This window comes from Poecilia formosa, unplaced genomic scaffold (genome assembly GCF_000485575.1).
Source record: "Poecilia formosa unplaced genomic scaffold, Poecilia_formosa-5.1.2 Scaffold400, whole genome shotgun sequence".
Classification (NCBI taxonomy): domain Eukaryota; kingdom Metazoa; phylum Chordata; class Actinopteri; order Cyprinodontiformes; family Poeciliidae; genus Poecilia; species Poecilia formosa.
In genome coordinates this window covers 495,435-510,593 of record NW_006800339.1, presented here as the reverse complement: position 1 = coordinate 510,593, position 15,159 = coordinate 495,435, and the positions used below count along the sequence as shown (strand labels likewise).

Here is a 15,159-nt window from a genome sequence, read left to right as displayed (position 1 = left end):
GAGGGAGGGAGGGAGGGAGGGAGGAAGGAAGGAAGGAAGGAAGGAAGGAAGGAAGGAAGGAAGGAAGCCATGGAGGGATAGAGAAAGGACACAAGAAAGAAATTAATAAAACATGGAAGAAAAAAAGGAAATAAAGGAAGAATACCAAGGAAGGTAGGAAAGAAGGAAGGAACGACAACAATTATACAAAAGAAAGAAAATATAATTTCCCAGCCTTTTCCAGGCTCAATTAATACCAAAAAGACCCAAAGTGATTCACTTACGATCTGGATCCCAGTAGAGAACAAGCTGGTCGGCTTCACATTCTGTTTCTGCTGCTCTATCTGCGTCTCCAGCTGGGCGGCGCGAACCTTGTGTTGAGCAAGCAAGATGGTGGCAGGAAGCTTGGACTGTTCCTGGAGGAACACAAGTGGTTTCAGTGGCTGTCATTAAAGTGTTTCATTATGAGGCCGGCACCGGCGGCAGCCCCTTCCCATCATTCATCGCTAAAGTGAGATAACCATCAGCAAGCGGTGCTTTCAGCCGGGCTGTCACCGGGCTGAAGGCGCAGATATTAAAAACCGGGCAGGAGAACAAAACCTCCAATTAAATCCAAGGTCAGAGGACACATGTCTAAGTACAGCAACTACTAAAGCAGAGATCATGCAGCAGACAGGAACACTGGAAAATCACAAACTCATACCAAGTATTTTTGGTCTAGTTTCTAGTGCAAACTAGTATTTACATAAGCCTTAGATTGGTGCAGATAAAACAATGATTGAAGCTGCAACTACCAAGTATTTTAGTTATCTATTAATTGGATTTTTAAAAATGGTACATTCTGCAGATTTTTCATTCAACTTTTTTATGCAATGTTAAAAGATGCTAATGAACAAATAAAGTAATGACATTCATTTGTAGCAAAGGATGCATCTGCAGTAAAAAACACTTCTAACATCAACATGTGAGACATTAATACAGTGTGGGACTAATCTATTGGTTATATTTGGAATAACTGATTCATAATTGGGAAGCAAAAGCTGCTTAGTGAGATTTTTTTATAATTTTTTTAAAGAATACTATCCGGATGAATCTAAAACTATACCACTTGAGCAGTTCTGGGTAGAAGATATTTACAGAGAAAGTTCATTTCAATCTTAAATGCAAAATGGATATATTTTTTGTACAGTTTTGGTTTAATTACTGCTCTTTCTAAAAATGGCCTTTTTAGTCTGAATACACCAGTTAATGAATCATCAATTACTAAATTAGTTGATGATTAGTTCAATAACCAATTATTCAATTAACCGTTTCAGCCCTGCTGATATTAGCTGGTTAATTAATCAGGCGATAAAGGAAGAGGGAACAGTCTGTTAGCCTTATTTCAGCAAGCTGACAGGCAGAGTGCAGCAACACTCTAGCTCTTTCAATGACTGCTCATTAAAATTAATTTGAACTGCTGAAATTGTGTCATAAATTATTGTTAAGGCTTTTGTATTTGTCTTTATTCGGGAACTTTTGGTCACCCTGGTACCGGTAACCGGACCGGCCCATGCAAAAGTTTCAGCATGAACTATTTCAACTACATTTGTTGAATTTTAAAATTGAAGAAAAGTTTAATCAAATCCAAGGTACTATAAAAACAGTCTTTAAAATTACCAGAAATGTCATAAATATGTAAATTAAAGCATTAGCTGATAAGAATAAAGCAGATATCGGAGATAAACGGATAAATTCTGTGTGCGAATGGCCACAGAGAGGCGGAGAAGCCAGAGTTTAGAAGAGTTTCCCTCAGAGGGGGTCTGAGCTGATCTCATCTGCCTACAGTCAACAGGCCCTGTGCCTTAAACAAACAAGCACACAGCTTAACCTGTTATCTGTGATGGTCCTTCTGCTGGCAGCTCTGCAGGGACAGTATCTTCCAAAGCCCTCAACTCAAAACAATGGAGCCGAAAAGCTTTGGGATCACAGAATGAGAACAATGCAAGCCGCAGCGCAATGACTTGTAATAAGCTCTTAATGGTGTCACAGGGTGACGGTGTGTGTCTGAGGGTGTTTTCACACCTGAAAGTCCAGTAGACTCGGTTCGGAAAGTTGTTTCATTTTTAGCTGCTGCAGTTCGATTTCACACTATACTGAGTGAAACAAACCAAACTAAATGAAAAACCTGTTTGCCTCCTTGCCTGTGGTGGCGCTGCATCAATAACCACTGAGGGAAACAACACTAAAACCTCAGAAGAAGACAGCTTTCTTCGTCACAAAATGTAAGCAAAAATGGAGTGGCGTCAGATTTCCGTCATGCTTCATGCTAAGTAACGAAATCGGTTCTCATTAATGTAAACCTGTGATGAAAACTGAAAAATGTCTTTGCAGAGCGGCATCCACCTGCCAAACTCAACACCAGGCCTGGGTCGAACTGTTTTGACAAAGTGTTGCCTGAATGGTCAAACGTTTGTTACGGTGCTTTATTTTCAACCATTATCTGGTTTTCGTACTCGGATACTTTTGAGGAACGTTTTTATGATGTGATGTAAAAGTATGTACATTTTTACAATTCTTCACTAAATAACGTTTACAAAAAAATTTGCGAAATCTGAATAAAACTTACCAAAACCATGTGACTGTGCATCGATGACTGTCTCTGACTGTCTCATTTGTTTTGGTTGTATTTACCCAGAATGCCCTGTGCTGTTGTCCACTTCCTGCTTTTGGAGCGGTCTTTGGTTCGCTTGGCATTTAAATATGCATCCAGAGTTCACTTCAACTGAATAGAGACCTAAGTTTTTAGGCGGACAAGAGTTCACTTTTTTGGTGTGGATCAGATTATGCATTCATAAGTCCCCAAACGAACCTGAGTTCAGTTAAAACGGACTAAACAGTGCTGGTGTGAAAGCACCCTCAGAGTGTACTAAAGCAAGTGCATCAGCCTTTCTTCTCTTGTCACTTTTAGTAAATACGGACATGCAGCACGTGTGTTTCTCACCAGTTCATCCAGCAGAGTCTGTTTGCTCTTCCTCTTGGCCTGCAGCTGCCTCTGCTCCTCCTGCAGCACCTCCAGCCTCCGCTGCTCGTTGCTCTGCTGCTCCAGAAGCAGCAGCTCCTCCAGCTCTTCCTGCTCCCGCGTCTGAGGGAGGAGAACGAAACATTATCCTCAAAACAATCTGCAACATCACCGACCGCAAATCTGAGGTCATGCAAGTGTTTGTTTAAGAGAGGGGAGACGGTGCTTACAAGCTTCGCCTTATTTCTCTGGATGATGTCTTTGTTTTCCCTCTGGTACTGCTCCATCCTGCCCTTGGTGTTCTCCACATCAACGTTGTTTGTAAGGTTGTAAACTGCATTTAAATGTAAAAAAATAATAATACATAATTGTTTTTAACTGTAAAAATGTAATGTTGTGTATCTGTAAATAATAATATTCAGATTAGAGAAGTGAAATCAACACCTTTACCTCTACAGAAACAATTAGAAGCTTCAATTTTACATATTAAGATTGAATAAATTTAAAGTCATTAATGACTGAACATCACCTAGAATAATAAAAAGCTTAACAGAGGATGGCTCAGAGTGTTTAGGAGGAAATAAAGATGGCAATCATCAGCATATGGAAAGAAATTCACTGCAAAAATTAAATCTTATAAGGTATTTTTTGTCTAGTTTCTAGTGCAGATATATTAGTAAACTTGAAATAAGAAAAATAACAAGTAACTTTCCAGCAAGATATAGGAGCTTGTGTTAAGTCAATAATTCCTTAATATTGATTTTATAAAAGTAGTAGTTCCACTGGCAGATTATTTAAATCATAGTATGGGGAAAATATCTTGATATAAGTGAAGTAACAATATTTCAAAAGATAGCTCCCAGCAGTGACAAAAGAAGAGACCAAGTTCAGAGCCCTGCAGTACACCCCAATGCAAACATCTTTCATAATGCTGTAATCCGGCAGCGGAACCAGTTATTTTTTAAACAATATTAAGGAATTAATGTCTTAAACCTACATCTTCCTGAAAAGTTACTTGTAAGTTAGTTTTATCTTATTTCAACTCTACCAAGAAATCTGCACTAACAACTAGACAAAAATACTCGGTCATGTTACAAGTTTTCAAAAGACAGCTCCCTGCAGCAGGAGATAAAGTTTGAAAACTAGTGGGCCAATAATAGAGAATCAGTACTTTTTTTTTTGCAAAAGTACTGATTGGAGATTAATGGTGACACTCAGTCCATCCAGGCTGAAAGTCCTCAGAGGAACTTGTATCCCCAGATCCGATGCGTCTTTGATGAGAAGACATTGGTTATTCCAGACTGAGGCCTTCCTGTTCCTACCTATGTCCTCCACCTGCTCCAGATAGTCGTTATAGTCTCTCAGGCTGGGGAAGTCGAACTCTCTTTTGTTGTAGCTGCAGAGAAACAAGAGGAGCAATCACCGACAGTAACAGCATCCATTAAATCAACCATTTTATAAACCATCTCTGCATTCTGCCCAATACACACATACATTAGATCTCAATTAAGGGGCTATTAAAACACTGATAAGATGGAGTGAAAGAGGACAGGGAGGGGCTGCGGAGTAAAAACCTGGCAGAGAAAGAGCCTCCACCCCCACCCCCCGGAGAGACTCATTGTCTACAAAACAAACAGTGTAATGAGGAAGACAAAGGCAGCTTAAGAAGTGGGAGGAGGCCTGGAGTAACATATAAACACAGAGAACCACACCCCTAATGCCCACCCATTGACCCAAACTCACTCACATTTTCATCACCTTCTTGCGGATCTCTACCTCCTTGTCCACAGTTGCGTCTTCGAAGAGCTGCACGCGGAAGTTGCTCTTCCTCAGAGGCGTGTCGCATTGCACGCAGTTCCCTGAGCCGCGCACAAACAGCATCTCCACACAGTTCTCGCATCTAAGGCAACAAGCAGAACGTCGGCAACACAGCTTCATGTGCAAATACAGTTTTCTACTCATTTCTCCAAGAAATGAAGCAATAATGCAGCAGCGGGCGATAATGGGGGATCAGAATATTTCTCCTAAGTGCTCAAAGATGGCCGGGATTGGAATGTCGATTAGGCCGCCTCGCACTCTCAGACAAGAGGAAATTAGTCCCAACACCCCATCAGCGGAGTGTCTGTCTGCGCTGGAAAAACGTTTGCTTTATTGTTGTTTCAGCAGACCTCAACCATTCTGCCAGGTTGCGTAACATGAGAGAAATCCAGCTCAGTAATTTGTGCAGAACTCATCCCAGGACAGATTATATGTTGAGTAACTTTGGAATATTTCAGGTGTTTGAGTTTTCCTTCATCCCCTGATTAAAGGAAGTATTATAAGATGAAATATTTATGATTTTAACAATATTCTATCATATTGCCAAGACTATGGCCAAAACATCTATTGGAGAGAAAGAGGTAGTGATTTATTTATTTATTTTTGCCAAAATCACTTTATTTTACTCACTATTTTAGTTAAGTGATGATATACATCTGCTATTTATTTATTTTTTTTTATTATCCATAAAGTTTGAGAGAAACTGAGCATAAAATTTATTAAGAGAAATTTAACTTTTCAAACCAACCCAGCTTAAGTGGAAAAGTAATTATCCCCTTTGTTAAATCATGAATTAAATGTTTTTATTCTATTTTCCAAAGAGTTTCAATCTCGTCTCCGTCTGACAACGTGGAGTGTGTTAACAGATTTTAAAAAGCATGTTCTATATTTCAAGAACAGATGAGAAACACATTTTCTTCCAGTTCTTCAGCCTGGAAATGGTTACAAAGACGTTTCTAAGGCTTTTGGACTCCAGCAAACATTAGCAATAAATGGAGTGGCAAATCTTTCCAGTGGTCGGCCTACCAAAATTACTCCAAGAGAGCATCAACAACTTATCCAGGCAGTCACAGAATAACCCAGAACATCTAAAGCTCCAAGTCTCACTTGGTTTCCTAAGGGTCAGAGTTTAGGGTTCAACAATAATTAGACTTGGACCAAACAAAAATGGCTTCCAAATCAAAATTATGCAAAAACCTGCCTTACGCTTACCAAGAAAATATCTTTATGATCCCCCAAACTTTTGGGAAAGTGTTCTGTGGGCTGGTATAAAATGACCAGCACTTTAGAAGTAGAATAGTCAAACACGGTGGTGGTAGTGTGATGATCTGAGGATGCTTTGCTGCTCAGTCCCTGGACAGTTTACTATAATTGATGCAAACACGATGTTCAAAAGCAACTGGGTAACACAGAAGGACAATAATCCAAGGAACCAGTAAAAAGAAAACTGGTCCACCTAAAAACCAAAGTCTAAGTTCGGTTAAAGTGAACTCTAGTGCTGTTTGAATGTATATGTGAACACCAAGTGGACCAGCGAACGCTCCAAAAGCAGGAAGTGGACTATAGTGCAGGGAATTCTGGGTAAATACAACCAAATCAAATAAAAGTCTAGAGCTAGTGGGAGAAATGGCTCTTGATCTTTTACCAAAGACAAAAGAGAAATCCTATAACCACTCAAATCTGATGGCACTTTATTTTTGTTTACATTTTGCTCATGTCTTCTTTGTAGGCATTTGTGTCGTTTACTCCAGTGGTTCTTTGTGCAACGCCCCCACAGGCGAGGAGGAGAACAGGTTTTTCAAAGGTTTTGGATCAGCTTGAAAGCAAACCACAGCAGCTGGAAATTTAAATGTCACAATTTTAGTCCCCAATCGATCCAAATCTACCGGGTGTGAAAACACCTTCAAGTATCAAGCATGAAGGTTTTGGAGTGGCCTAGTCAAAGTCTAGACCTAAATATGATTCATATGCAGTAGTATGACATAAAACTGACTCTTCGTGCATGAAAACTCTGAACACAATCAGGTTTTAGGTTTGGGGCTGATTGCTACACTGCCATGTTTTTTAAATAAATGACATGATTTGAAAACTGCTCCTTGTATTTTCTCACGCTATCTTTGCCTGATATTAAAATTTATTTTATGCACTGAGACATTTTAAGTGTGGAAAAATTTACGTAATAGATTTTCAAGACCACATATGGGACAAAACAGCAGAGTCACGATGCGTTTTTCAGCTGGACTTCACCTTTTCACATAATACACAAAGCAATCAGTGACTCATTTTAATCTGGACCATTTTCTACATCATGTGATCATCAGGCTCACCTGAGGGCACAGACCTGAGTTTAACCATCAATCACACCTTTATGCAGGTAGGCGTTTACCCATCAGTCACACTCCAGTGGAGACTGCAGACAATGGGAATGTCCCTTTATGTCCCCCTGACGGGCTGAAGAGGCTGGATAAACGTTTGCACAGTCGCTCTTTTAATTAAGTCTCCGTGGAGCTTTATTGCCACAGAAATCCAACTTCCAGCTCATGACCACCCTCACAAAAATGGACATCTGGTTTCCGAGCACCAGCATTATTCAGAATTACGAGAGGAAAGACAAATTTCTCTGTACACCTCACTGACGGTATGCCTGAGTCACTTCATTGCCGCCAAATCGAGCCAAGTGAAAAGTTCAAGAAAGACACAAACATTCGGGACAGTCATGCAAGACGTTTCACCTCCTCAGCAAGACGCAAAGCAGAAAACACAGCTAAAGAGGAAAGTGCAGACACGTGGAATTTCTCTGTTTACACCCAACGCTTCCAATAAGGGTCAAACAAGCCCAACCTGCCGCAACTTAAAGCGCTAATGCTCTCATGTGTCAGTTTGGCTTGGCCGTAGCCACGCTGAGACATTGAAAATGAAAGCAAACCGACAGCCAGAAGCATGTGCGGTGTCCAGTTGGTGTCTGAGAGTTGGGAGCGAGCCCTGGAAGAGGCAGATGTTCGCAGCGGCCTCAGGCTACAGCAGATCTATAGACCTCGCCATATGGAGGTGGATGGAGAGATTCTGCTTGTTTCCACAGGCCCACAAAGAGCCCATTCATCAACAAGGGGCAAGGAGCGGGGCGTAGCTTGCCCCCTGCCCCATAAATGGACCACACAACAGAACCCTCTAAGGGGCAAATCCTGTGTAACTCTAGAGCTCAGAGATGACCCCTTAAAATAAAGGGAGGAGACTTTTCCATCTTCTGCTCTGCGCCAGCTTTCATGTTCAGAGACATAACCCCGCTCAGACAGAAAGACGTTTCAGAAGTAACAGCTTGCCATCTCTGTGTCCCAGGGCTGTTGTTGCTGACGGAGTGCTTTGAACACCTCCCTCTCTCACCTGTCCTGCTCAGAGCTCCAGGCTCCTATCTCTTCATCTGCAGCTGTCAGCAGGTCGCAGAGGGGGTGGAGGGGTAATAGGAAGGTAAACAAGGCGATACTGGCTCAGCAAAGAGACTAACACCACTACATCCTAACTCTACCAACCCACAAAAAAGAGACAAAGCAAAACGGACCTATGGGTTGCTGTGATAGAGCTCTTGACCTTCCCAAACCAAAGATGGAGTTCATGTAGACTTCAGTAGGTCCAAAGCTACCAGAATGTACAAATTGTCTCGTTTACATGCGGTAACCCTTTATTTGAAGGGGTATGCATGACTAACATGACATTACACCTGTCATGAACATGAAGGATTCTTCATGAATGTTTATGACTGTTGTCATCAAGTGTCATTGGGTAAAGACACTTTTAATTCAAAATTGCACTAAATGTTGAATTAAAAGTCCACTGAACGTGTCAACTTTGTATTAAAAGTGTCATTATTTACCGAGTGACACTTCATGACAACAGTCGTAAGATTCACGAAGACTCCTTCATGTTTACAACAGTGTCATGTTAGACTTATGGACACCCCTTCAAATAAAGTGTTACCTGGATCGCTTTTCAAACTTAAGGTGCTCAACAGACAAGACGCTGCCGCTCCCTCTCCATCCATTTCCTGTAAGACTGGAGCAATGAGGCGACAATCGTTGCCCTGCTCCTGCCAAGCGACTGTCGAAATTTGTGTATGTGAAAGTTTGAGCTTGTACATGTAGAAGTGTACATGCAGGCTGGTGATGCGATACAAGAACGTTGAGAAATGTTAAATTTTTGTCGCTGCTGTTGCCGTTGCAGTGTGTTGGGTTCATGGCTTTACGCTGTCGTTCATCACTGCTGGTGTGTCAAGCCCATTAGGAGGTTTTCACACCTGATAAACCGGTAGTCCTGTTTCATTAGGGACCAACATGTCAACATTTGTCACATTTTCAGCTGCTGCAGTTCTCTTTGACACAGCTCTGTGTCAAATGAAACCCTTTGACAAACCTATTCACCTCCTCTCCTGTGGGGGCGCTGCACCAAGAACCACTGTAGGAAACGACAGAAAAACTTCTGAAGAAGACATGCAAGCATCTTTCTTTTTCATAAAATGCAAACAAAAATGGAGTAGGAACAGATTTTAACGGATGTAGGATTTCCCTTTTGTCTTTGGTAAAAGATCATGAGCCATTTCTGCTGCTAGCAGCAAATTTGCTTTGGTTGTATTTACCTGCGCTTCGGTCCGCTTCCTCCGTTTGGAGTGGCCTCTGGTCCGCTTGGTGTTCACATACGCATTCAAACAGCACCAGAGTTCATTTAGGTTCACATCAGAGTTCAATTATGCATTCACACAAATGAACCAGATTTTCTAGAACCAGAGTTCGATTAAAGCGGACTAAATGGGGCTGGTGTGAAAGCACCTTTACTTAATCCCAATCAATGAGATTTATTAATAGATCGCTTTTCAAACCTAAAAGTGAGAAACAAATTGCTTTGCAGAAGCTAAGAGAAAAAGAAGCATTTTCCAAAGCTAATAAAGTCAAAGCACAGAATCAGTGTGATGTGAGCTTGATTTCTGGTCCCGGCCTGCATTCAGCTGAATGATGCAGTGAAATTAAGCTCGTCTTTGGAGGCCCAGAAAGCAGTGCATTACAGTAATCGATTCTGCATATTATAAAAGCGTGTATTAGTATATCTGCATTGGACCGAGAAACCCAGACGAAACTGGTGATAAAATATTCTGAGATTCTTCTATTACTGTCTCAAACCGAGTTCTGTCCTAAATAAAGAATATCCTCAGGCATCTAAACTTCTAAAATATAGTAAAATAAAAAGAGAATAAATGAATCTCAGGTCATCAACATTGATGTCTTTGTCATGAACACAGCTCTAAAAGTGAATGTGATGTTTTCTGATGATACCATCCCACAGTACCATAAAAATATGGGACCTAAAACTGAACCTTGTGGAACTCCTTACTGCACAGCTTTCCTCATAACCAGGTAAAGCCGTATACTGTCAAAGAATTGTGCTGATTCTTACAAATAACCCTGATTACCTAACCTGGAAGGCTAGTTAGACTGGTTAAATGGGTAACCATCCTCACTAATGCAGCGCTGCACTGACATTCAAGTTTATAGGGGGAAACAAATTAATCATAAAGGGATCCGAAAGAGTTTAGCTGAATGTCATAAAACAGAAAAAAGATATAAAAAGATATCCAAGGAAAACTAGTCACCAACGTTCAAACTAAAATTAAGAAGTGGGAAATGATGGGATTCAGGAAGACCAACAAAAGTTTTATCCAGAAAAACAGTTTCTTTAAGAAGAAAACCATAACAAAATGAAATGCAGAGACGTTTCACCAAGAAGAACCGGTAAAGAACCTCAAGCGGGGCGCGGGTTGACAATTCACAGTAAGAACAAGGCCATAGCTCTGGATCAGGGTCAGTTGGTTAGCTTCACAACAGTTTGATAAAACATTTAAAAAATGTTCCCTTTTTTTATATCGCTCTCTAAAATATTGCCAAAAACTTTGTATGTAAACTTTTGAGCACAAAATTTTAAATTTCACTGTCCACAAAATTCTTCTAGAATTTGAGATTTGAGCTGAACAACTAAAAATGTTTCCAGAAACACAATTCAGTCCAATAAAATGCCGAAATGCTGCAGCTACATTAGAGCATTTAAAACCAGCACCGGTGGTCAGACAATGATAAATGACAATATTGTTGTTTTGAGACTATTTTCAAGTCATATATTGAAAATGGCATAATAATGCAAGTTTGCTCTCTCAAAAAACAACAAAGTTTAATTTTGTGAAAACTAAAATTGGAGCTGGAAGATATTTTAAATATCCAAAATAAAAAAACAAAAGTAGTAAATAAAACAGAAATAAAAAATATACACACAACAAAAACCATAAATAAAAATATGATTATGATGTCTCTGCAAACAAAAATATCCTTAAAAAATATTTATCATCAGACTGGAAATTATGGAGTTTATTTTAATTAATCATGCAATTAATTGATTAATTAATTGATTACTGCGACAGGTTTACATGAAGTTTTTTAATCTTAAACGTAAAATGTATAAACTTTCTGCATAATTTTGGCTTAATTACAGCTCTGAATATTTTTGCTCTCAGTAAATTTCCTTTTTTAAGTCTGAATCTTCCAGTTAGCGATTAATTGTTGACAATTATTTCAATTATCGATTAATCACATTTAATCTGTCTAATCCTTTCAGTCCTAATCTGCAACATGTCAAATGCCAAAGAACAAAGGTTTGATGTTATTCTGTTAACATAGTAAGTGACACACATCAAGCTTAATCAGTGTCAGTCTTCCAAAGCGACGTCTAACGGAGCTTAAATTTAGATTCATGGAGGAGAAACTAAAACCTCCAGGGTTTGTTTAGCTCAATCAACAGATTAAAAGAAAAATACAAGCATTTAAATTGAATATTTCTCAACAATTCAATTTAATTCAGTTTGTTAAACACAAAATTTCAATGTCATATGAAAGAGACATTGTTAAAAAATTCAATTTAGATCAAATCAATTCATCCAAACTTACAAAACAAGTTTCAAAACATCCAGCGAATGATATTGGAGATGACAGAAATAAATAAAAAAAACAGGTAAACAGTCTGCTCTCAGCAGGAGCAAAGCCAAGGTGACCTGATCCAGGGCGCTGCTTAAAATTGCTTCATTTGCAGAATCGTTTAATTTTCTGCATGTAGCTCTCCATCCAGACTGAGACGGGAGGAGTTATGAGCCCTCGCTGACCTGATGACGAAGCACGGCCACTTCCAAATGGTACTACGCTCAATAAGCAGAAGGTGGGTCGGAAAAGTCACGCTGATCAGGCCACCGCGGCATCAGGGAGCTGCTTCTATGTCTAACCTTCTGCAACCTGCAGCTAATAATGATAAACTACATAAATCTCACATACATGAGAAGAAAATACAGCTGGGGGCGGTTCATGGTGTTGAGGTAAAAAACGTTGCCCTAAAATGAAAGGATCTCCATTCAGATGTTCAAGACACAAGCCCACCATAAACGGGAAAGTGTTTGAGTGAAATCTGCAAAACACAAAATCTTTCCAAGTATTTTAGGTCTAATTTCTACTGCAAATATCTTAGACATGAAATAAGACAAAAGTAACTTACAAACAAGTTTTCAGCAAGATGTAGGAGCTTGTTTAAAGTCAATAAATCTGTGATATTGATGAAAAAGTACAAGTTCCAGATTATTTTACTTATAACAAGACATTTTCCCACATTATAAGTGAAATTACCTAGCACTTTTCATTAATATTAAGAACTGATTTACTTAATACGAGCTCTTAGATCTTGTTTGTGAAGTAGCTTAATTTTATTTCAAGCGTTTTAAGATATTTGCACAAAAAAAGGAGACCAAAAATTCTTGGTAAGATTTTGGTTTTTCAGTGTTTGGACAATCCAAATGTCTTCTGGAGAAAATATTGAGCTGCTTGGCAACGACTTGAAGGATGTTTGAGCTACAGGAGTCAAGATGAGGCTTTCAAATCTACAAACTGTCATGCAAGGCAATGGCAGCATCATGCTGAGTGAATGAGCAGAGTAAGTGATACTTTTGCATTGCACAAGCACCAATTTTTTTATTTGTGCATCCTCATTATTTCCTCTTATGACATTATTTATATGGATGCTGCTTCTTCTCCCAATTAATTCTGCAGCATTCATGACCAGCTTCTTGTCACATCATGGTATTGAATTATGATGACGATCTGTTTCAAACTCTTAAATGTTCCCTGAAGATATAAAAAAATATGGTAAAACAAACTTTTTCTCTTTTCTTTGCTCCACATCTTTGCAATAAGTTAAAAATAGCATAGTTGTTATTTTTTTACTCAGGTCTGAATTGTGTTTGGTTTTAGAGCAGCACAGCATATCAAATGGTAACCGCCATCTAAGCATCAATATGATTGTAGCATCGCAATCACAAATCATATTTCAGATGGTATCCATCCAAACTTTGCAATCAATAATATATTTAGTCAGATGTCGTTTCCTGGTCCTTTATGCCAAAACCTAAAAGGATTTTAATAGGCGGATATTTCTAAAGGTTCTGTAAAGTAGTGGGATGATCACTGAAAAGAAAATGTGGGTTCACCATTAAGATATTTAACAATCATATTGAAGTAAATCAATGCAATTTGGTGTATTCTTACTTTTGTGCTTTGTTTCTAAATTTCAACAACATATCTTCTGATTATGTCTTTTAATAGGGTTGTTTTATATTTCATCCACTGACTGAATATAAAACAAATGTTGCACGTCAACAACTGTGCATCGCTGTTTTATGTTGTGTTTGAGGCCTGCTAACAGGATTTAATATTAGAACATATACTGTTTCTCAATGTATTATTATTGAATACACACCGAAAGTTAATGCTGCACACGTTTACAATTATTCAACTTCTAAATCATCTGAATTAACATGTCCTCAAAGCAGAGTTGGGTACATTTACTTGAGTAACGTTTTTGAAAATAATTACTTTTAGGAGTATTTTTACTACACTGAACTTTTTACTTTTGCTTGAGTAATTTTATTATGAAGTATCGCTACTCTTACTTGAGTAAAATTTCTGTATTCTCCACTTCACTGAATGAAAAACAAACGTGTTTTAATCAAACATCCACCAGACACAGACACACACCTGCAGTTTTTGTTAAAGTTTTAAAAGTTTTTTATTGAAAGAAACTGATTTTGAAATAATTTATTTTGCCTGTTTTTGTTACTTTTTTGTTACTTATATGAATTATTGTCATTCTGGTTCTTAAAATACCTACATTTCCACTTAATGTCTGATGTTGATATATTTAAATATTAAATGATCGATAATTTGATCAGTACTTGAGTAGACTTTTTACCAAATACTTATTTACTCTTACTTGAGTAATTTCTTGGATGGCTACTTTTTACATTTAGTTCAGGAGAAATATGTCGAAGTAGTGTGACTTTTACTTTAGTAGATTTTTGGATACTCTACTGCCACAAACCTTGACCAGAATATTTCTCCATAGGGAAAAAAAATTGTCGTCTTGCCTTAACTTGCCTGAAATGAGCGAAAGCTCCAACTTAAACCGTTCACACTCAGATTTAACGGTAAAATATGATTAAAAAATGATTATCTACTGACATTTAAGTGGCGCCTCTCAGCTTCCCTGTGGGTTATTTCTGTAAACTCTGCCCTGTTTTACAGAAATGATCCCCCTGCTGCTGCTTTCTGGGGCGGTTGGAGGACTTACAGCGTGTGGCCGCAGACGTTCACCATCAGCTTCAGCGACGGGTTCCTGTACTTGGTGGTCTTACATCTCGGACAGCCCTGGTCGTCCATCTTTTATTATTATTTTTAATATTTATGTCAGAAACCAGCTTCAGAAAACGTCAACATTTGTGAGCGTCCACTGAGGCGGACCAAAGCGTCACTCTGAGAACGCTCCCTCTGGAAACGCCTGTAATAACAATGGTTCCTACCCCTCGGACAGGCGCAGCAGACTGCAGGAGTATTGAGGTATAAACAAAACCCACAACTTAATTCCTGTTTTCAATCCTCTTTCATCTAGTTTATGAAACCTCTGCTTAGAGTTTTATTGAGAATGAGAATACCATTAAAACCATTAAATTTGACTTGATTTCAGCATAAACTAAACTTTTCTTATCCAGCACTTTAAAACAATCACAGTGGACCAAAGTGCCGTAAAGAAAAATAAAATCCATCTTCATCTTTTAAGCAGGCATGTAAAGGATTCAGTTGGTGCTTATACTACTGATAAATTCAACCACCTCGACAAAAACCTTAACTCCATTCTGAAAGAAAGAAAAAAAGAGAAAAAGGTCACCCCACAGCATGATACCGCCACCACCATATTTTATGGATGTGGTGTTCTTCTTTTGGTGTACATAACTGATA

At 38.8% G+C, this 15,159-nt stretch overlaps 1 protein-coding gene across 1 annotated transcript in view; it reads right to left on the bottom strand.

Annotated features, from left to right (window-relative positions):
* mnat1 (MNAT1 component of CDK activating kinase) overlaps positions 1-14,706 on the bottom strand; it is a gene marked incomplete at its 3' end in the record, with an annotated part of 27,846 nt that extends 13,140 nt beyond the window's left edge. The window contains exons 1-6 of the mRNA XM_007576208.2: positions 14,495-14,706; positions 4,728-4,880; positions 4,303-4,376; positions 3,211-3,314; positions 2,963-3,103; positions 264-395 (exon numbers count right to left, since the gene is read on the bottom strand). Coding sequence (XP_007576270.1) covers positions 264-395; positions 2,963-3,103; positions 3,211-3,314; positions 4,303-4,376; positions 4,728-4,880; positions 14,495-14,583 — 693 coding nt within the window. The remainder of the gene's footprint in view (positions 1-263; positions 396-2,962; positions 3,104-3,210; positions 3,315-4,302; positions 4,377-4,727; positions 4,881-14,494) is intronic.
* Between the last annotated feature and the right edge of the window lie 453 nt (positions 14,707-15,159).